The sequence below is a fragment of the Cyclopterus lumpus genome, chromosome 22 (assembly GCF_009769545.1).
Source record: "Cyclopterus lumpus isolate fCycLum1 chromosome 22, fCycLum1.pri, whole genome shotgun sequence".
Lineage (NCBI taxonomy): Eukaryota > Metazoa > Chordata > Actinopteri > Perciformes > Cyclopteridae > Cyclopterus > Cyclopterus lumpus.
The window spans coordinates 15,946,842-15,969,885 of NC_046987.1; the positions used below are offsets into that span (position 1 = coordinate 15,946,842).

Below are 23,044 nucleotides of genomic sequence, written 5' to 3' on the forward strand. Positions count from 1 at the left end.
TTTCAAGACACATCCAGCTGATTAATGAATGTAAATCACTTTTCTCCACATAGGATTTGTAAAATTCTAAAAATGAAGGGTTTAAGATTTTGTATCAACGCCATCTTTCTCTTTCAACAGTGCAATTAGGAGGCAAACTCAGTCCCAGAACCCTCCTTCTAAAACAAAAAGCAGTGATGCAGAATTAACCGCCGACCCGCTGGCTGCCTATCAGCTAATCTGCCTCTGGAAGTCAGAAAAGTGCAACTTTTCATTCCGGCACCAAGACGGAGACAGATCCTGGTGTTTGTATGGGAACGCCCCACCCTCCACCCTCCACCCTCCGCTCCCACCTCTCCCCTGTCACACACCAACTAATTTACTCCGAGCTCCCTCGGTTAGCCAGGGGGAAAAATCAACATGTTTACTGGCCTCGCTGAGGATGGAAGGCCAGTCTGGATAAAACAAACAGTGGGTCCCCTTGTGTCTCCTCCATCAGCGGTGTCTCCTCATCCAGACCTAAATTATACATCCCCGCCGTTGGGGAGAGACAGAAAATCAACCTCACGCAACACTCTGGTCGCTCTGGCAACCATTCAAGGGAACGGCCACGTATGTACACAAACACAAGGACACTCGGTAACTTACGCATGTGCAGGCGTGCAGCACAAACGCCTGCTGTGAAAGTCTTTTTGAATGAGCTCACCCGGCCGCCCCACGGGGGTGGAGGGGGAGAGAGACTGCATGAGGTGTTGACCCGATGAAAGGGCGGAGGCCTCACCGAGCCTCGCTGACAAGCAGCGAAACGTGAACGCGGACAGCCTCCAAGCGAGATTTGCAAAATGTAAGTTGAGAGGCAAGGCTTGAATCGGGAGCGGCCCGGACGAGACCATCTTCACGGGCAATACATAACAGCCGCACTAAATTATAGATGGGCGCTCGCCTGCTGGTTTCGGACGAACGCAAACCCCGGAGACGAGCGCTCCCTCGAAGACAGACGGACGCTGTTTTTTTGTGGGAGAAGCGGCACGTGACGCTGCCAGAGCTCACAAACTCCAAACTACTGTGAGGGGTTTCTTCCAGGTTAAACAAAGTGGACTGAATAGATGAGTTGCAAGTCGTTTTTTTTTTATGCTCTCTCTTGTTACACCCAATAAAAATCCCGGAGATGTTAAGTCAACAATGTGCTTAACGCGGCCGTGGCGTTCTCCGCGTAGCCTCTTGGCTTTGACAACGATATTTACAACACTTTTTTTTCCTTTTCTTTTTTTTTTAAGCAGAAAAGGCCCATTCAGGGCAAGAAAAGCAGCGAGACGACGGAGCACGGAGCATAAATCCCAGCCCAGCATGTGTGTGTTACTTATGACCTCTGTCAAAGAAAAGGAGAAAATGGTTTTTAGAATATCTTCAGTTCTTAAACATGGGGAATTGGGCTTCATGGGGTGGATATAATAATCTCCAGAGACTCATAGCTCACTCTGGCTTTATGGAGCACGAGCAGCTGAGCACGAGCTCCTCCGGCAGCTCTGCACCGCGGCTCGACTGGAACGGCTTTGTTGTATTAAGCACATATTTCCTGCTTTAAAGGGTTAGTTTGTCCCTAATTACAAAACACATATTTTCTCACTTTGGCTACAGCTAATGGTATCTAACCATTCAGATAGTTTCAGTTGCAATACGCTTAGGTTTTTAATCTGTTATTTTTCCACGACATTTACTTATTAAAGCCTACTGCGGCCACACAGCATCTCACCTTATTTAATTAGGATGTGTTCATAGAAATGCGTGTGCGTGTGTGTGTGTGTGTGATCCTGTTGAAAAATAAATACATTTCCTTTGATCCTGGGGGAAAAACATAAGAGTGAAACGCCTGTGCACCGCTTACATTGCCAGAGGCAAAACAAATGCAATTTACCAAAAGAACAAAACAAAAACAAAAGACGTATGCCCCATACATGAAAAAAGTAAAGAAAAAGCAAATCACTCAGGTGCCATACAAAAGAGCAAATCCCTTGTCAATGATAACATATCCACTTCAGGCTTCAGTTCCTGCACTTTTGAAATGCAGATTTCAAATATGGAGGGAGAAAAAAAACGAGATGCTTTGAATAAAAGTGGATTTTGGTTCGAACATTTGTGTAACATTTTGACCACAGGAATAATTCCAGAAACCCTGAAAGGAACTCAGGGATTTGTACCCGTCAGCAGGAAAAGCAGGAACCATCACACTTATAACACAGCTTTTCATAAGTCCTTTCCAACATCACAAAGTCACAAAGCAGTAAATAACAAACACCATGGCACGTTTTTTTTTCCTACTGAAAAAGCAAAGGAATTAAACGTCACAGCGGTGGTTTCTGGGTAAAATATCACAGCTTTGAACCAATCAGATGCCATTCCTGTACGTATTCAGTTAAACACACCAATTCAAAGTCTTTTCAAAATCTTTTGTGTTTACGTCCTTTGTTCTCGACGAGCCGCTCGACGACGAACCCGTTTCGATATCAAAGCGCTGCCGGAATAAAGCACATCTGAAGTGATCCTGACGCGGCAGATAAAGGAAAGCAGCGTTCTGGTGCCGTCCTCCAGCGCTCGTACACACATCGAGACATTCCCGCTGTTTTCTCGTCCGGTGAGGCATGTGTGAGAAATATCGGCTGCCTGGTGTGTGTGTGTGTGTGCGCGTGTGTGTGTGTGTCTGAAGGGGGTGGGAGCACTCTCACCGGAACCTGGGGCCAGCTGGAAGCAATGTGTGATATGTACTCTTTGAGTGTGTGTGTGTTGATGTGATATGTACGTGTGTGTGTGTGTGTACGTATGTATCTGCCATTGTAAACGAGGAACAGTGTGCGCGTGTGTGTGTGTGTGTGTGCAGAAAGGCTGGGCGGTCACTCCATAAATCAAGAGGCCCCCTGCCCTCCTGGCCCTTCTTACCCTCTCGGCTCAATATCATAACAAATAGCCCTTCAGAATAAAATAAAGTCTCTCTTTGAGATGCTGCCGCGTCGTACGTTAACGCGCCGCATACAGACTCCATCTTCTGTGTCCGTCTGAAGAGGTTTATTTATCCTCCACAAACTTCTGCAGGGGCCGGCGGGCAGGCTGCGGCCCCGGGGATGAAAAGAGCTCTTTATGTGGGGAGCCTTTTTCCACGCCTGCCTCTCTCGCTGGAGGAACAGGAAGGAGTGCAGACCCGACCGAGGAGTCGTCGCCATGGCTGCTGTCATATTGGGCCACGGATGACGTTTAGCTCAGCAAACACACTCACATGAGCACTTTGTCCAACTCGCATTGGTTTAAAGTGGCGATAAACAGGTTTTACTAGTTTACAACGCCGGCTGACTGTCGACGCACATTAATATCAATGACTACGGTTCCAGATTTTCTCTCACATTTGGACGAGGATGCTTTAAAGGATTTCTCCGACAGATGTTCAGGGCAGACACGGTGAATAGGGAACCATGAAACGTCTTCAGTTGATTACTTTGGAAAACGCCAGGTTAAACATTCTTAAATCATTTTCTTGACAGAGTCTTATGTTTTTAAAGAAGGGATTTGAGATATTTCTTTGTTTAACTCCATAAAACAAAAAAAATTTATTCTTTCCACTAGTCTGAAAGAAGACATGTTATGGAAGATAAATAGACTAGAATCTCTAAATTGTTCAGTATCCCACCCTGATTGTATTTAAATGTGAGTGCAGGTAAAGCGATGCGCAAACTACCAAGTTAAACACTTTTGCAGGAGATTCAAGATAGTTTTAAAAAGGAGAACATTTGTATTCTTTTCTTATGAACTCTTGACAGATTGTCTTCATTCAAATATGATATCTTCTCCGAACCTCAGATCCATCAGTAAACAACCAAATCGTGGCAGTTTGATGAATTCATTTTCCGCTCTGGGAGGATACAAATTCAGGGTTTCATCTCTGCTGAATCCTCCAGATATCCTCAGAAGAAAAAAAACATAACTTTTGCCAGTTTAGTATCCTTTAAAAGCTCTATCCTTTAAAAAACCCGGTTCATGTCGCTCCTTCAGAATGAGGCCTTCTTGTTTGTGCTCGCCTGCTTTGCATAAAGAAACATTCGTGCAGGTTCAAACCAGCCGTCCAGAAGGATCATAAACAGTAAAAGATGACAAGCGTCTCTTTCTGTTGGGGAGCTTAACAGGAACTTTTATTGGTCCGCATACCTTTTAAAAACTATATCTACATTTAAGTAGTCCAGATGGGCCAAGGAGACATTCATCAAGCTCCTTTTTTCCCCCATCTCCTCTTCCTCCTAGCTAATAATTCCACCATGTGCAGCGCGGACTGCTCCCAAACCAGTGGTAAACATTTCAGTGACAAAAAGGCCCTTTTTTGATTGCAGGTAATTAGTTGTTTGCTTCTACTGTGTAAAAAGAATGGATTCTCCTTTTCGGGTAAGAGAAAACGCTTTCCACATTTTCTGTGAGCGCTTACGGCCAATCGGTGTGGACGTGTGTGGCGTTGCGTGAACAGACTGTCGGTGCTAATTTATGTGTATTTCTGCAGTGAAAAGAGCTTATAAATATATGAATCAAAATGTCATTTTGTTTTGCTTTTGTCTACATGCTTCCAGCAGTTAACTTTGTAAAAAACAACAACTAATAAATAGATTTTTTAAAGAAGTCTCTTCTGCCGCAGCCCGTCTGCTCGCTGTGTTCTTTTACTTCTGCTTCCTATACTGAAAAACCGGACCGGCTTCCAACCGTTTGGCACACTCAACATCACATGACCTTCAAACAGGATCTGTGGAAAGCCCCCGGCCCCAACCACCACCACCCATCAGCCCCCCCCCAACTCCATAAAGAGCACATCTCTCTTCCTCCATTTCACAGCTATGCCTATTGTACATCCTGCTTGTCCTGGAAAAGCTCCCTCTTCTTCTTCTTCTTCTTCTTTCTTTTCTGCACTGTGCAGTGAAAACCCCTCTAATCTCTGTTTAATATGGTTTGGCCGGATGTAAATACCTTCGGACAATGCCCTTAATCTGGGCCAGCCTGACAACCTCACACCGTTGCAGAGAAGCCTGCCAGCAGAAGATGGAGAGAAAAGAGGCATGGCTCGGCGGAGATCAAGGAGGAGAGGAGAGGGGAGAGAAGGGGGGAGAGGGAGGGTTTCCCCAGCTTGTTGCCTCTATTCTTCGCCGAGGCTCAGCCGCACTTAATCAAAAGAGCCCCTAAAATCAAGTTAAAGATAGACGTTGCCTCTAAACATCCCGCCCCGGCCTGTGCCAGCCACCCCAGCCCCTCCCCCCCTGGCCCTGTGCTCGGCTGCACTAACGAGCATCGGAAGCTACTGTACATCCAGAGCATCTTGGCAGCGCCCAATCAGCCTTTCAGACCCTCACCGTCACCCCCACCTGCCCTCCAGGCCTCCAGCCCTCCAGCATCCGAGCAGGGCCTGGGTTTGGTCCACGGTAATTGTCATTCCAAAGACGAACTGGCCTAGTTTCAATTCAACAGACGAGTGTAAGAAGCTCGGCCCCACAAAAGCCAGGATGTCTGCGAAGTGTGTGTGGGGCCACTATACAACATAATCACACTTCCCTTCACAACACGGAGGAACCAATCCGATTACAAGGCGGCTTTTTGGATCTCCTGATGCTTTTTTTTTTTTTAGGCAGCGACTTGCTCTTTGGACTTAACGAAGAGCACAAGGGTGACATTTCACGAGTCATATGTTCGGTTTATTGATTTAAGGTCACTGTGGGAGACTTTGGAGGGAAGACGGATGCTCGGTCAGCATTTCTTTAGAGGCTTGCTGAATCAAGGAAGTGATGAGACATAGACAACAAGCTGGAATTGGGGCAAAAACACAATAGGAATGCAGTGCTAGATGTAGAGAGCTAGCTACAAAACCTAAGAACAAACGCAGTCTATGAAGAATGGAAACATTTTTGAATTAGTATTTATTTCTATACCAAAACCCCAAAGACAAGAAACAGCTGATAAAAAGGTCTCTGGAAACTGACGCAGCAGCACGAGGAGACGCCTGATTGAAACGTTACACTTTGACCTCCACTGACCCCGATCCCTGCCCTGAACTCTGGCAAGTGAACCCCCCTTCCTCCTCCCCCCTCCACACACACACTGACTATTGATACTCCCCAGCTGGGATGACCTGCCGGCCACAAATGTCTGTGGTGGTGGGTGGGATGGTGATGGTGTGAGAGGTGACAAAGACATCAGTGTCATGTGATGTATGGAAAAGCCCACTTGTTTTTTTGGACTTTGGACACACACACACACACACACACACACACACACACACACACACACACACACACACACACAGAGAGAGAGCAAGAGAACAAGCCTAAAGCTCGGATTCATCTTCGTCGCCGTGGCAAGTTGGCATCGCTGCTAAACAATGTGAATCCACTCAGAAATAAATCCACACAATCATCAGTCTCTCACACTGACTGAAGAGAAGCTTTGAACTGAACGCTAAAACCGTCATCTGGACTTTGTTAATTAATCTGTCAAGCGTTACAAAGACGGAGCTTTTCTTCAACCTTCAGCGTCTCCACTTTGCGTAAAACCCCCCCCCAGCAGCGGTAGAAACACGGCGCAGGAAGAATAAAGGACAGTCCTTTACTGTCTAAATGTTCATGTATGGCAGAAGCTAACATCAGGGACCCCGAGGTCATGACATTTGTGTTTTTATCTGGGAATTTTGAGGGATTGTAGAAAGAATGAATCATTTCAATTTACTTTCCCACCCGAATATTAAATTATTCGACCCTGGCTCAGTTCGATCCGATGAGGGTCCGAAGGTGGTAGGGCATAAAAAACGTTTACTGCTCTGTTTACGATGCCGCTTATTAGCGCGGCGGGACTTTGTGGGTCCGTCTCTCTGGTTGTTAGCGCTCTACGTGAAACCTGCTGCTGGTCTCAGCTTGCTCTGATCACCAGGAGCCGCACTCACACACACACACACACACACACACACACACACACACACACACACACACACACACACACACACACACACACACTTCCTGAGCCTCTTCCTGTCCTGGACCGGCCCGCCGCTGAACAACCACCAAGCTCTTCTTCTGTCTTTCTAAAATGTCAGAAGCTAAGTTTTAAACAACCAAACACGCAGCACAGGCGTTATGAGGCGAGTCAAGCTGCTTTGGCTCCAGACCGGCCTTGTTTTGAAGTTTATTTATATAAGTATCAGATGGGGACCCGGTGACCAAAGCAGTTTATGAAATAAATAAATTCATAATTAATAATACTCACTTTCACTGGTTGAAATGACAAATGCCGTAAAACTTTGATTTGTGATAGCTTTCTGCAGGACCACATCTGTCAGCCACAGATTGTTTGAGTTATGCCCTCTGCACCAACACAACTGTGAGTGTGTTTTTGTAGCGTCAAGAACTTCAAATAGTTCGTCAAATTACCGTTTTCAGTGCGTTGTGTTTTTAGTCTCTTGATAGTCAGTATTTCTTTCATGATCTATCCAAACTGATGAAGAAAGACCGTAAACGTGTTGAAGCAGAAATAAAAGTAGCAGATGGACTCCTCCTCGGTCTAAAATCGGAACATCGTGGAACTCTTCGGTGCGTTTAGTGTGCTTGCTTATGAGAGCGGGACGAGAGCAGGAAAGCCTCTAATCCCATCATCCCTCCCTCCAGGACCGGCCTTCACTTTCAGCACAAACAGGCCACAGAGAGGAGAACAACTGGAGCACAGTTGTCCTGAGACATCTATACCAGACATCTATACTAACAGAGCCTGAACACAGAACAATAGTCCTCTGGAACCAGGGTCAAGATGAACCAACTGACAGTTTATAGAGCAAAAAAAAACATGTTTTACATTCAACTGTAGATGGTAAACGCAATGCTAATGCGTCTCAAAAGAGAGCGTCAGCCATGCCAGGTACCTCGACAGCCGGACTATGTGTATCTATGGTAACCACCACAGTAACCAGGGGGGCTGCATCTGTATACGCTTCACTATGGCCGACAGCCCTGCTTTGCCATTCGTCAAAGAGTTAATGGAAGACACATATGGACATGTTCCATTTGCTTTCCTATTCAGGCAGTGCCAACGTGCCACTGAGCAAAACACTCTCACTTGACTTCCAAATGCTCCGGAGAAGCCGCTCGCTGGCCGACGGTTCGGGGCTGCAGTTGAACCGTGACGCTTCACAAGCACGGTGGTTCCTAAGAAGGATCAATACCAAAGAGTGGCACCACGTTGGCTTCGCTTTTCTTTTCTGACCGAGCCCATTTTTGAAAAGTGTTCAGAACGACAGCGATGCAACCTGTTGTGATCCGCACCAGAGGAGGATCACTGCGTTCGAAGCACACCAGAGTTTGATTGAAACGGACTAAAGGTTGGCTCGTGAAAGCTCCCTGAGAAAGTTATTACTACAGAGAGGCAGGCAGGAAACAAGGGGAGACAGAGAGAGAGAGGGGTATGACATGCAACAAAGGTACCCAACTGGAATTGAACCGGGGACAATGCGGTTATGTGGCATGCAAAAAAAAGGTTCAGTCCTGCTGTTGATTTATTCTTTCCAGGATTTAGCTTGTGTATTACTTTATTAACAGATGCATCAGTGCCCTTTGTTGTGGAAGCCTGACTTTAGAGTTCGTCCGTTGGAAATCATTGTATCAGCAGGAAACTACTGAGCTTGGGTTTATCAGTGTTGGTGCATCCTGCACAGTGAAAGGTCAGAGACGACACCATGCCCCTTTTAAAAAGGCTGCATCCAAATTCAGACTGCAAACCTCCCCGGATAAACAAACAGAAAACCTCAGACTGGTAAACAATAATCAAATGGGTTTTCTTTTCCCCGATTCTCTCTCTATAGTTATAACTGTCTTAGGGAGCTGAACCGGCGTCCGTACGCTGCGCCAGCGACGAGGAGAGAGTTGTCACATGAGGAAAAAATGCATTCAATAACCAGAAACGCCGCATTTAAAAAAAAAAAAGTTACATTGCATGGGAATTTTTAAACGATTTCAACCCTGGGTTATTTAAAAAAAAATTTTTAAAAACTGGAGTCAGCTTGACTGTCACTGCTCTGCCATTTGCCGGCACAACACCGACGTCTCTCTTTCTCTTCTTTCCACTCTTCCATTACGCTCTGCAGACGGTACCAGGGTTTATTAGTTTAGCTCCCCTAGCAAAATAACATGAGGGGAGAGAGAGTGTGAGGAGGAGGGGGGGGTGGAAGCTGAGTTTGGTTTCTATATTCGATGAGTCAGCTGCCCTGGATCCTGGATGTGGGGGGGCTTTAAACAGAAGGGGGTCGACCCTGGACCTTTTTAAACGAAGCGGTGGCGGAGGAGGCGAGCAAAGATGATGGATCAACCAGCTGAGAGAGAAAGAGAGGCGGAGACTATTATACTTGCTTTGGCAATACTGCACTAAATTATGGTCAAGTCAATGAAGCTAATTTTGATTCGTTCTGGCAGACACAAAGAAGAGGAGGAGGGATGTAGGAGGAAGATGAAGGGACAGAGAGAGCAGATGTGTGAGTGTGAGCATGAGGAAGGAGGGAGATGGGGGGGGGGGGTAAGAGGAAGATAGAGGGAGGAAGAAGATGAAAGAGACACACACACACTCAGAATGACAAGCACGGAGGTAAGCACATACCGCACACACATTCACTGCCACACACAAAAACACAAAATGTTGAACACTGTCTGTTGGCTCTCGGTTTCCATTCACAGAAATGTAAATGGGGTAAAGCAGAGCCAGACAGGACCGCTCTGCTTCTGGTTAGTGGAGAGAGAGAGAGTTATTGAATCAAGCTGTTTTTTTAAAATATATTTTAGTTTGCAGAAGAAACATTATTTTGTTTTAGATTGCTTCTGACTTTCATTTCATGTGAGTTCTTCTTTGAAGACAACATGGCAACCAAGGGCCAGTTCTTCCAACATAGGCCCCGGTGCAACTCCATGGTCTATATTTACATCTCCGCTAAGAAGGAACAACAAAACCATAACAGGACAACAGTTGACCAAATACAAGTAAAGTTACACCAGTAACACCAATAACGGGGGGGAAATAACACAAAGAAACAGAAGACTGTGTGTGTGTGTGTGTGTGTGTGTGTGTGTGTGTGTGTGTGTGTGTGTGTGTGTGTGTGTGTGTGAGTGTGTGGCGCCATTTGGGGTGTAGAGGGCTGACTGATGGGTGACACAGATCAAGCCCGGATTGTCTCTCTATCTCCCTGTGTGTGTGTGTGTGTGTGTGTGTGTGTGTTCTGTGCCAACCCCATTGGAAGATTGTATTTTGTTGCTGGCAGAGGCAAACAGATGGCAGGTTGTGTGCCGAGCTGCAAGGAGTCCAACACACACACACACACACACACACACACACACACGCACACGTTTTTATGTATACATGAGGACAGTGTATATTGGCTCATTTTTGCAATTGCCATCCATCACAACTATTCAATCAGAATTATGCAATCAGATCAATAGTGTCCATGAATAAAAGTGCCAGAGAGAGAAAGAGAACAGGGTGAAACAGTTGAAAGGAGAAACGTGTGTGTCAATAAAACACAATCATCGAGTCACTTCATAGCACAAAAACATTTTGTCAGATTTAACTGCAGCTCCAGCTGACTTAACCCCCAACCCCCCCTCCCTGCACGCCCTCCAAAAACCAGTCCTCCTGATATGACACAACAAGCCTCTTTGTTCCCCTCCATGTTTGCCTTATCTGTTAAGTATCTCAACAATTTCCTCAAGGGGAGCTTAGTAATTAAAAAACCCACCGTAAGTCAACGTCGCTGTCAGCCAGAGGTAGAGCAGAGGACATGTACTGTGTGTGTGTGTGTGTGTGTGTGTGTGTGTGCGTGTGTGTGTGCGTGTGTGTGTGCGTGTGTGCGTGTGTGACAGGGATTTGACAAAAGCCCAAATAAAAACTGATCAGAAGTTTCAAAGCTGAAAATGTGTTTGCATAAGTGCGACAAAATATCTGTGTGCTGAAGAGGAAAAAAAGAGACAAAAAAAATGAAATCCCACTGCATGAAAACGCCGGTCGGGTTAGAAGCGAGCAGATCACACAGACCGGCCCGTATTTTCATCCATAATTCATCTGGTGACATGCAGAGAGGGTTTCAAAGGGCATTAATTAGGTGTATTAATACAGACGTAGCCGTGGCCTGCAGACAAGGTTCGTACGAAGACCCCTGGCTGACAGTGACCCCCTGATCTACAGCTGTCTGCTAATGCTCTCCTCGGTGTACATTTAACCTAAACCCGAGACAGCCTGGTGACCTCTGGGAGGATTTCACACTCTGAGTACAGATGAAGGGATAACAGCGGCTGGATATATATATATATATATATATATATATATATATATATATATATATATATACATGAGGTTACTTTTCCCGTCTTTAACAAAACAACAACTAAATGTTTTGAGGGGAAAACTTTTTTTTTGTCGCAGTTTTAAAACATGTGATTCAATTTTTTGTTGGTTGAAACAAAACATAAGTATTTGGTAATCTTTTGTAAAAATGTCATGGTTGACGATTGTCTCATTTAAGCTTTCAGTCTGTGATCTGATCTGAAACCCTCTCATAACATTGTACTCAAAACACAAATCTCCCTATTTCAAAATGTACATACAAAAATGACACAAAGAACACATCAAAATGTTGTTATGCACAATTTGCAGTCTCGTGTTTTTTAAGAAGTTAAAGAGGATCGTTGTGTGAATTAAAGACAATAGGTGTTCTGCAGTGAATCCTGATGGACTTAAAGGGGAAGCGTCCCACCGCGATCCTTTTGGTAAACAGGACTCTGAGCCGTGTTCAATGTTTAATTCCCATCCAACAAAATGTCTGAAGTGTCTACCGGATTAAGTGCCTGATGGACTAAGGATAGAACAGCCATTGTTTAACGAGTCGTCATTCTCCAGAGCTTATTTGGCCTGCGCGCCTCCAACGCTCGCCAAAAGATTTCCTGATAATGTTGCCAGGGAAATGAACATTCATGCGGAGACTCCGAAAGCCAAAGTGTTGCTGCGGAGGAAGAGGAAAGCGCTTGGAGCAACTTTTTACGCTTAAGTTATGATGAACGGTCCAATTTTCAGAGACTGGCGTAAAGCAAACACGTGGAGGACTACTCGTTTACATAATGGGATGATTAAAGGGAATGTTGCGCGGCCCACAGGAGGTTACACTGCGATCTCACTCGAGAAAACCACCTTTTTATGAGCGCACGCCGGAGAGGCGGAGCCACGGCATCGAAGAGAGAAGAAGAAGATGTGAAGTGATCAGCAGAATGGGGTCCAGGTGGAAATGTGTCCACTGGGTCTTTGAGACCCAATATTCCTGGTTAACTATTAACGATCCCTAATGCAGTTATGTAGAAATGGCTTGAAAAGTGGATTTTTCTTTTCACACTAAAATCTTTCCTCGTAAAATTTGCGGAATAACAGCTGGTTGTAAACGCTGTGTGTTTTCACTGTAATTCTGCACTGAAGCTGCTGGCTGAATACACTATACACATACACACACACAGGAGAGCTTTTCAAAAGACAAGTAAGTGTGTGTGTGTGTGTGTGTGTGTGTGTGTGTGTGTGTGTTAGTCAGAGAGCGAGAGAGAGAGGAGTGACATGAGACAGGAGTGTGTGTGTGTGTGTGTGAGTGTGTGTGTGTGTGTGTGTGTGTGTGTGTGTGTGTGTGTGTGTGTGTGTGTGTGAGAATTGTCGAGCCTGAGCGTAAATCTGCGGCTGCCGTGGTTTTAACGAGTCTCCTAATGACCCAAACAACCCCTGCTGACATTTACACTACTTGCCGGAGGGGAGGGGGGGGTTCAGTGACCTCACACACACACACACACACAACCTTGTACTTCTATCTTCGCGAGGATAATCTCACCTTTGACCTAACCTTAACCATCACAACTTTAAGCCTTTAGCCTTAAGTTTGCATTAGACCATTAAGATAAACCTGCATTTTAAAGCTATATGCATTGGGAGAATAATTACAAAATGGCCAAAACGACCTCACTTTCCAAAGTCCTCACTCTGAGGGTCTAAAACTGTCATTGATAGACACACACACACACATTTTATCTCTAAAAATGAGGCACATATTTGCTAATGTGTTTAAAAGGCATAATGACCACACACACACATAAACAAACTCTCTCCCTCTCTCTCCGCTGTCCTTTAATTTTTCTCTCATTTCATTTTCTTTTACCGCCTCCCTTTCATAATCCGCCTCGACTCAAACAGACATAACATTCATTTAACTGCAGACTCCGCGTAGACCTGCTCTATCACATATGAAACACACACACACACACACACGCACGTACGCACATACACACACACACACACAAAGAGGCATTGGCTGCAAACTGAACGTGTTGATTTTATATGTCTGAGAACATCGGAGAAGATGAGCCACATGTTTCTTCTGAGAGGGGAGTGAGAGAGAGTGTGTGTGTGTGTGGTCATTAAATACAGAGGGGAGAAGAATAACACACACACACACACAAAGCCTCTGTTTTTTGTCATCAGTCACATGAATACAGACCAGATGATGACTTCAAGATTTATTCCAGAGAGCATTTTAGAAGTATGGCAATTATGATTTTTTTTTGTTTGTGTGGCATTCATCAACACAAAGCTATTTTCCCATCTCAATAACATAACTACGGTGGGGCCAGTGGTCACGTACATACTTTAATCTCTGACAGCTCAATTGAAACCAATAAATAATTTGGAAATATGAATAAAGCTGCCCAAACTGCAGCTCAATCCCTTTTTATTTATATTTACATGTAAACAATCAAGGGCACTTTTGTCCTTAACACCTGCTAATGTTTGACCCTGAAACAGATCCACAAATTAATCCGCACCCCCACACAGACACACACACACACACACACACACACACACACACACACACACACACAACTAACCCAAGTGACAACTTTGCCCGGTGCTGCAGCGGCTGAGGGGAAATTGTGCCATCTGCCAGTAAACGACAGTCATTTTATCCCCACTGCTCGTCCATCTGTGGACGTGGGGAACTCTGCTGGAGGCCAGGGGGCCGTGGGGGAGACGGGGGAGACAAGACGTGGGCCGGAGATGCCCAGCAGGCACAGAGGGCCGCTGTATGTGGGCTTCACAGCCTACTTTACCTCCTGATTAGATAGAAAATTGAGCGGCTGGAGGAAAGAAGAGGATACTGTAAATGGTACAGCTGAGGAAGTAACCATCAAGGATGAGTTCATATTTTTGAGGAGTCTAAGCATGAGATTGAATATTTCAGGTTTCCAGGATGATATCAATATCTTCTTGCCCGATCTGAGCTTTAAAAAAATGAGTCTTACTTGTCTTCTCGACCTTTAGAGCAACGCGTGATCCTTCAAGTGACCTGAAAACATGAACATGAACCTTCATAACGGAAGATATTAAACTTTAGATTCAGGTTTCCCAGACGTTCTAGTCCATATCTGAGGTCACGTCAAAAAGGTGGAATACGTGTCCAACCCCCATTTCAAAAGGAGATATTCAACATCACGTCGAGCTCACGTCAAATGAATCCCATCAACCCTACCGTGACCAAACTTGAGCTACTCGAAACAATAACCTCTACAGAGCGGCTGTATATTACCGATGTCTGTGTACCACGCTGGTGAGATCGCGGCCTGAGCGACCCGCCGCCCAGTGGGGGTTTAAAAAAACATGACCAAAGCAAGATAGGCTGCGATGGCTCCCAGCAGGCAATGAGGCGGACACAATCACAACACGTCTGGTGTAACATTGGGGGTTTTACATGAGAGAGGACAAGGGGGGGGGGGGTGTCTTCTGGCTATAAAGAGTGGAATTCACACACACAGACACACACAGGTATAGATGGCTGTCACATCAGGTCCACGTGGACATAAAGTCAAAATGAAAGTCTTTTAAGTCCTTGAACGCAGCATGTAAGGGATTATGTATAGTGAGCGAATTATTGCGAAATGACTCCCGACATGGTGAGCAGGAATCTGAAGGGCTTCATCATCCTGCATATCACAAAGCCCCTTACGAAAGAAATCAACTATTTCACAAAACATATTCTTACAAAGTTTTTCTTAAGTTTCACAGCCTCTGCTCGCCACGTATATGGAGAGCTGAACAACGTCCATGGCAACGCCCTATTGTACAGAAATTACAGAGCGTAGAAAGACCAATCAGAATTGAGCATTCAGCTGCGCAAATTCCTTCTAAAGTTTTTTTTTATTTTGTGCAGCGTCGACACCAAGTCCTTTCAATGCCGAGGCCTGAAACATGCAAGGTCAACCGTTTCTCCTTGCAGACGTTGAGATCTTGAGTCTGAAGTCACATCTTCAAGAGCACACACACACACACACACACACACACACACACACACACACACACACACACACACACACACACACACTGAGTATCTCCACTTGCACCGGACAGCTGGACGGTAGAGCGCCCGGCTCCTCGTCTTCCTTAGAAGCGGCGTGTTAAGTGTGTCGAAGACTAAATAACTCCCACGTAAAAAAAGAAAAAAAGGTCGGGAGAAACAACAGTTGGCTAACGCCTCAGAAAAAAAGATCACTCTGCTGTGTTTGTCTTTTCGTTTCTTTTCTTTTTTTTGCGCAATATGCAGAGATTAAAGCAAACACAGCTCAGCATTTGCTTTGGACTGATCTCCGCCTCGAGAACAAAGAGGGAGAATCGCAGCGAAGCAAGAAGAGTTCAATTAAATCTCCCTCGTAAAAAGATTTTTTTTTTTTTTTAAAAGAGACTCCGCCACATTTGTACAAACAATAAATGTGCCTTTTGAAGTGATGAACACACGCAAGAAAACTGAAAACTGGTTTGTGAGCAGTCGCATTAGCATGGAAAATGAAGCGCGGAACAATTGAGGAGGAGAAACCGATGTGCAAGAACAGCTTAACGTTGTCTTTCTTGTTTTTTTTGGGGGGACGAGCACCCTTTATTAAGGCTCCTTTTATGCTGGTTCATGACAGAGTGTGAAGCCGACTTGAGAGGAGAGTTCTTCTGAGCTGCGTGTTTGATGTCGCGCTGCGAGAAAAGTGACGCTTTATGTTTTTACTTTCTTTTCTCATCTCACATGCGACCTCACATTTTCAATATTTGGCACTTTTTGCCTCATAAACGACACGTGATCTGATCGATTCTTCGTCCCCCCGGCTTCCCTCGCACACACAGTCAGTCACCGGTGTGGTGCAATCAGCCGTCCTACCTGTGGGCAGAGCGGTGGGCAGCCTGGCCGGAGCGACGCAGACGGGCAGGAGGATGGAGATCCAGAGTGAGCACCACAGCGCCGTCATCCCTCTGGACGGCGAGGTGAGGCGCAGAGCAGCGAGGCCCGACTCGGACTCAGACGACATCCTCCGTTCGCATGCTGTCCGGCGGGACGGCGGCCTCCGACGCCGCGAGAAAACTGTCCAACAACTCCCCGTCACCGACCTGGTAAGAAGAAGAAAAGAAATCAATCACAGCTGAGCGAGAGAGAGAGAGAGAGAGAGACGCCCGAACGTTTGGACTGAGGCGGAACATGCAGCAATCAACTCTGGAACTATAAGATATTCCACTGCAAATTGAACACAGCACGAAGAAACGCCTCGGGTGCTGCACACATGCTACCATATTGTGACCTGACATTCCACACAGATTTTTGAGGATTACAGTGGAAATCCCTCTTTGCAGTTTGTCTCAGGCACGTTTCTCTGAGCACCTGATCATCATGGAAAGGCTGGATAGGAGCTCAACAACCCCCCGGCCCCCAGACTAGAATACACGTTCATTAACCACATTATTTCCTGCTTGAGAAACTCCTCTGCATGGGTTTAGAAACCGATTGACATGGATTCACTAATCTTCCTGTCGGTTGAGGAATGCCGATGTCGACAGTACCAGTGGTCCAACGTGCCCGGCAGGTCTCAGGAGGAGGAGGAGGTAGCGTGACGGCTACGGCGAGCGGCGGTGGCGGCGGAGTGCTCCGCTCTCTGTTTGCTTAAGCAGGGAGAAGCTGGAATGCACTGAGGTTTGAGGAGAAAGCTGTGAGCGAAGTGCCCAGAAAAGCAACCCCCCCCCCCCTCACAGACACACACACCCACCCACACACACACACACCAACTGTTAGCTTAAACTTTAGGGGCTCTGTCCAGCTTCAGAATAGCCTTAGCTGTGAGACCCCGACAAAAACAGACGCATCAGGTTTGGCGAACACACACGCAAACATCTCAGAGTGGGCTTTGCTTCTGCACACAGAGGTGTATTGTAGACACACACACACACACACAGAGTCCAAAGAGAGGTTGTGTTGTCTTAAGCCTTAACAGTACTGTTTTTCTTTCTATCAGAGGACCTGTGACCCACTCCTTGCTCAGCACAACCTGAAGCCGGACTCTGCGAGGCTGTGTTTGCACATTATCACTCTCCAACACGGAACTCGGGGGGGGTCTGTCTTCACAAGACACACATGACTAGATAAAGCAAAATGAGTCTAATCTAAACACTGCACGGACTGCAGCTTACGACACGTGCCGTGGTTCGCTTGTGCGGCGCGATGAGGCCTTACGCTGTCCGGGGGGGGGGGGGGGGGGCGTGTCGGTGCAGCGAGGCCTTTTTCTGATTTGAGACTTCTCTCAAGACTTCTCCGATACAGCCACTTCACTTCGAGGGCCGACCCTTGGTTCATGTCAGCGTGCAGATCTGTTTAAACAAGTAGCGTGCGGGAAAGACTGGAAAACATTGCAGGCTTCTTTTTTCTTCTTTTTTTTTGATGGACTACTTAAGTGACAGGTAATAGTTGAGACTACCTCATGCACAAAGTGACTCCTTGAATTTGAGGAGTGGCCAAGTGTTGCAACATGACTGACAGCATGAAACTGGAACCTATTAAATTCTGTGGAAGCGCAGTAAGTCATATAAGATCTCTCTTGACAAGACAGCAGCCTTATATCCTCCATTTTTGGGGGGGTTATATATTAAGTGATGAAACTCCATTAAGATGTGTTTACACTTAAGTGGACATGCTGATCATTGATAATGACCTCTTCACAGACTCCACAGCCGAACACACTTCGAAGCGGAGAAGAAGAAGAAGAAGAAGAAGAAGAAGAAGAAGAAGAAGAAGAAGAAGAAGAAGAAGAAGAAGAAGAAGAAGAAGGTGATATGGATCCTAAAAAGAAGACCCGGCGAGGAGTTCAAAGCCTTCCGACGTGTTTTCATGCGAATATTTTCTTAAAGCATGAAAGGGAAACACAACCAGTGCGGTGAATAATACATGAACATTAATCATGCAGAGCTATCCTCATGTTATAATAGCTTGGAGGGAATGCTTTAACCAGGGTTCAAATCCCTGTCATCCCGGGATCAATGCGAGGTGGGTGACACCTCTCCAGAGTGTTGGTAATCTTTAATTATTAAGCCGGAGAATCAACAGCTGGGGACAAATCTATGGGGCAAAGGGGGGGGGGGGGGGTATTTTTTTAGAGAGGAAGATAGACGGACACTCAAGTGTGTGATCTTCCACATCAGTGCCTCCTTCTTCTATTCGTGTCTCTCTGCTCCTCACCTTGCCCCTCCCTCCCCCTCTCTTGTCCCCTCACTGCTCCCATCACATCGTCACCCTCGGGTGAGAGCGACTGATATATCGATCAGCCGAGAGCGCTCTGCGCTTCAAAGCTGTCCGAGGTGCAGCGTGAATGAATGACGCTCTGGCCGTGCGCAAAAGGCCACACCTGTCTGCGCCCGTGTCCTCCGCAAGGATACACACGCGTGCACACTTTGGACTCTCCAGGAGAAACACAATTAGAGACCACGAGGTGTGAAAACAAACAGATATAGGTTGATTTATGAGGGAACTCTCTTTGAGACTAGATTGTACACATTGCAGTAGATGCCATGGGAAATTAAAAAGTTACAACGCTTAATGAGGTCGACATAAAGAGTTTTAAACGCCTCAGACACATTATAAGACCTCAACGGGATTATTATAGTGAAACTAAGAGGGGGGGTGGGGGGGACATTAAAGGCTTTAGGGCCATGGTCAACTTTCTTTTGAATGTCACAGCGCAGTTAGACTTCAAACGGAAGTTACGGTTTGTTATATTATGCCCAATGTAGTATCAGTGGCATATTTAAATCATCAGAGATGCAATAAGGTCCATGCTGCACTGTTAGTATTGGATTATTACAGTCAATTAGTGTCTGCACGACACAAATCAGCGTTTCTTCTTAAATCAGCGAAGCCAATCAATGCGCCTTGCTCCTGTTTTACAACAAAGCGCATAGAGCTCCACGCGCAGGAATTCTCTCAGGCCAATTTCGGTAATGAAAAGAGGCAATCAGGGCCTCATTTGGAGAGCGAAATACTTCTGAGGCGCCTCTGATTGAAAACGCCGCACATTTCTCGGGTCAATAGATGCAATTAATTTGCGGCGAACGCCAAAACTATTATCACGCGCACGCTTGTTTTACGCCTCCGACATTTAATAGGCCAAAGCGGTCACAAATCTCATTTCAGGATGCTATAATCCGGTAATTTTCTCCGGTGATGGGTTTTGGACACGGTGGGAGTCAAAGCTGCGGCTGAGTGGCCAGAATCACCATCTGAATCCCATTGAGGCGCGCGTGTGTTTGAAGAGGGGGATGACTGATCTGCTGCTGAGGGAAGGGAACCGCACAGTTCGTGCTTTCAAAAAGGGAGGAGAGGAGGAGGAGGGGGGTGGGTGATGCTTTCTGGAGAAACTTCAGAGATGATGAGAGGCGTCGAGGAGCGCGGCTCTCTAAACGAGGCCGATGTGTAATTCATATTTCTGGTGCTAACCAGAGAAGACGTCACTGTTGCAGTGAGGAAAAAAGGCGTGCTCGTCCTATAGTCCATGTTTCACTTTTGTTGGACAGTGAAATCACGCAGGGAAACAACGTTTGATTGGTGATGAATGGAAAGCAGAGCTTGTAGACGCATCTAATCCTCACGCTCATCCTGATGGACAGATAAACGTGCATGCGTCATTTCACAATCCACGCATCTGCGTTTACAAGTGTTGCCCTCATTATTTTCTAGAAACCAAAGTGTCAGTATTTTAAAAAAGAAGAAAAACGGACAGAATGAGGCACTCATTGCGTTTATTTAAAAAAAATGATTTGAGCAAGTTGATTTCCACTGAAAATAAGGGAATGGGCTCAGTCAATTTCCAGCTTGAGGTGGAACAATATATTTTCCAGCCCCGCAGTGTGCGTAATGTCACAAATCTGGGCCATGCGCAGTTCTACCAACATGAACAAGAGGACCAGAAACCTGTGCGCGCGTTCTCACACACCAAGAAGGAATTACGCGCAGGAAGGCGTCCTATTGCTGCGCTGACAGCGGGCGAGACGCGCGGGTTGCGCACAGATCCCCCCCCTCTGCGGCACCTGTGCCACGGCACAGCCGCGGGGCTGGTCCTCCTGCTCCATGCTCTACGCTTCACATGCACACAGGCTTCTTCTTCACATGCACACAGGCTTCTTCTTCACATGCACACAGTCTTCTGCTCCACGCTTCACACGCACACAGTCTTTAAGTACAACACGGCTACTTGACACAGAGACTGGACAGCTCAACCTGTCCGATTCACTTCTACAAGGAAGTGGAGCTATATCTCTCGCACTTCGGAGGCTGCAAAGAGCTGTCTTTGTATAATCATAATCGTAATAATACTCTTGTTAATAATAATAATAATACTCGTATTAATAATATTATCAATAATAATACGCTACTTACCAAAAATATCCCGTTTTGACAGCAAATCAGGTGTCACCAATCATTCAGGAGAAGTACAACCGCCATTATTATACTTTAAACTTCATAAAAAAACCATGAAACTACTTTAAAATCCTTAAGTCCCTCGCGCTTCGGGTAGCGGTTTGGCGACAGTTGGGGGGGGGGAAAGTCCGAAATCCCCGTCACAACGTGACACCGACAGTCCTCGGCTCCGCCACCGCCGCTGCGAAAGCCAACTTCTCCACTTAAATCCCGTGTCCCACCGCGCGCTGCTGTCCGAAGTGTCCAAACCTCCAGAACGGGCTCATCCTGTGGCGCACGAGGCGCGGGTCTGCAGGCGGGGCTGGGCGCACTGAACGCGGCTCCTCGCTCGTCTCCAGCGCGGATACCAGTCGGTGTGCTTCGTCGCCTCGGATCAACCAACTCGGACTGGTGGCTCTCCTCCGCTGGCTGCCTGTGAAGTAGCAGCTGCACCGGGCTGCTTGCCGTCAAGAGACGCGGATTGGGGCGACGGGAGGACTTCCCGTATGTCCCTTCAAAATAAAATGTCAGCCGACGAACAGTGACGCAATGCTTTTCTTGGATGCTCAAGGAAGTGCGAAATAAGATGAGCTATTTGAAGTGGAATATGCGGTGAGCAAAACTACATTTTTTTACAGCGCCACTTAAGAGGATGTCTTGTATCTTGTAAAGATCTTCATAATTTTAAGTGGTTGAGTTCAAATAAGCATATAATCAAGTTAGACAAACGTTAGATCGTCTTTAAATCTGTCTGTTTATTTTTTTATTATCATATTTGCTTTAGTTACCATAATTATCTCAGTTGTATCAACTGCTTCCATATTTTGTTGTGTAACTTGTAGCAATATATTTCACATGTTATACACATTTCTATATATTACTGTACTGTACTTTAATGAATACAAATACAATGTTTATCAGCATTCTGTTTTAGAATATGCTGGAAAATAATATAAAATATGAAACACGACAATGATTGTTTGAGTAAAAAAAACAATTCGTACTATTCGGATGAAGCAATCAAATGAATCACAATCTGCCACGCAGCTATACAGAAAATACTTTTACTTTGAAGGGTCACGCTGGTTTTCATTGCGCGGGTGCGTGTGCTTGTGCGTGTGCGTGTGCGTGTGTATGTGTGCGTGTGTGTGTGTGTGTGTGTGTGTGTGTGTGTTGCCTCTCCTCGCCTCTCCAGTCCTACTGTGGTCCAGGATGCTGCCTCTGCCGCCGGGACGAACAGCAGCAGGGGGGGTAGGGGTGTGTGTGTGTGTGTGTGTGTGTGTGTGTGTGTGTGTGTGTGTGTGTGTGTGTTCGGCGCGCAGCTCCTCCGGGGCCGCTGGAGGCAGCAAGTGACGCACCCATGGCGCCTCCAACACTTCTTTTACTCCATTTCGGAAATTTGCTGCTTGAGCCCTAAAAAACATTCCGGAACGCTTTACAGTCAGTGGTGGCCAACATGGGGGTTTGGTAACCACAAAGGGACGTGAAGGGACTGTAGGTGGTCTTTTGGGCGAAAAAAAGAGATATACTTTAATGTCACTCTCTTGAGTTTCATACAGCGACCGAATGTCTCGAGATAGTTATTGTGACCAGAGAATTGATTCACATGTCTTTTTATTTGTTTCCAGTAAGGGATACAGTCCTGAAAGAAATCAGGGGGCCCAGCGTTGCAGAGGGGCCCTGAACACATCAGGGATTACAGATCATTGTCATGTCCCTTATTACCCTTAATTAAACAACTCAAATAAGTGACCTAAAACTTTTTTCTTTTCTTTTATGCACCACAGATGGGTTTTTTTTTTAAATCAAAATGTTCTGGATTCGAAAAAAATTTAGAAATCTCTATTTGTGAAATAATGTGTCTGGTTATATAGTGTACAATAACACAGTGGAGGACAACGGGGAAATCCTACAGACTAAACGTTACTTTCAACACATCTGAATGATATAAATGAGCTTATAGAGTTTAGAAAAAAGACTCCTTATACAGGTTATCTGATTTGAAAATATGAGATTATTTTGTTATTCTAGTGCATATATGATGTCATTTTTTTCCCAGACTTAATTGCCTCTCAGTCGTTAGCCGATTACAAACCAATGTTTGACCAGTCGGCCCTAAATTGTGCTGAGTGAACAGTAAATGACCATTGGCCCCCCATTTATTCTGCCTCTGGCCTAATGACTGCTGTCAGGACAGAGGTGATAGCCGCTTTAAACAAGACGACAATTACAGTCATCTCTTACACTGCGTTT

The 23,044-nt window shown here is 45.8% G+C and overlaps 1 protein-coding gene across 5 annotated transcripts in view; it reads right to left on the reverse strand.

Moving 5' to 3' along the window:
* Window positions 1-21,204, reverse strand: part of fgfr3 (fibroblast growth factor receptor 3) — a 64,435-nt gene extending 43,231 nt beyond the window's left edge. For 4 of the 5 annotated variants that reach the window (XM_034563505.1, XM_034563503.1, XM_034563501.1 and 1 more), the window contains exons 1-2: window positions 20,771-21,194; window positions 16,238-16,464 (exon numbers count right to left, since the gene is read on the reverse strand). In XM_034563505.1, the coding sequence (XP_034419396.1) occupies window positions 16,238-16,385 (148 nt within the window). In that variant the 5' untranslated portion in view covers window positions 16,386-16,464; window positions 20,771-21,194. Of the gene's footprint in view, window positions 1-16,237; window positions 16,465-20,770 lie in introns of all 5 variants that reach the window. The other variant, XM_034563504.1, reaches the window with a different exon arrangement.
* Window positions 21,205-23,044: the final 1,840 nt, after the last annotated feature.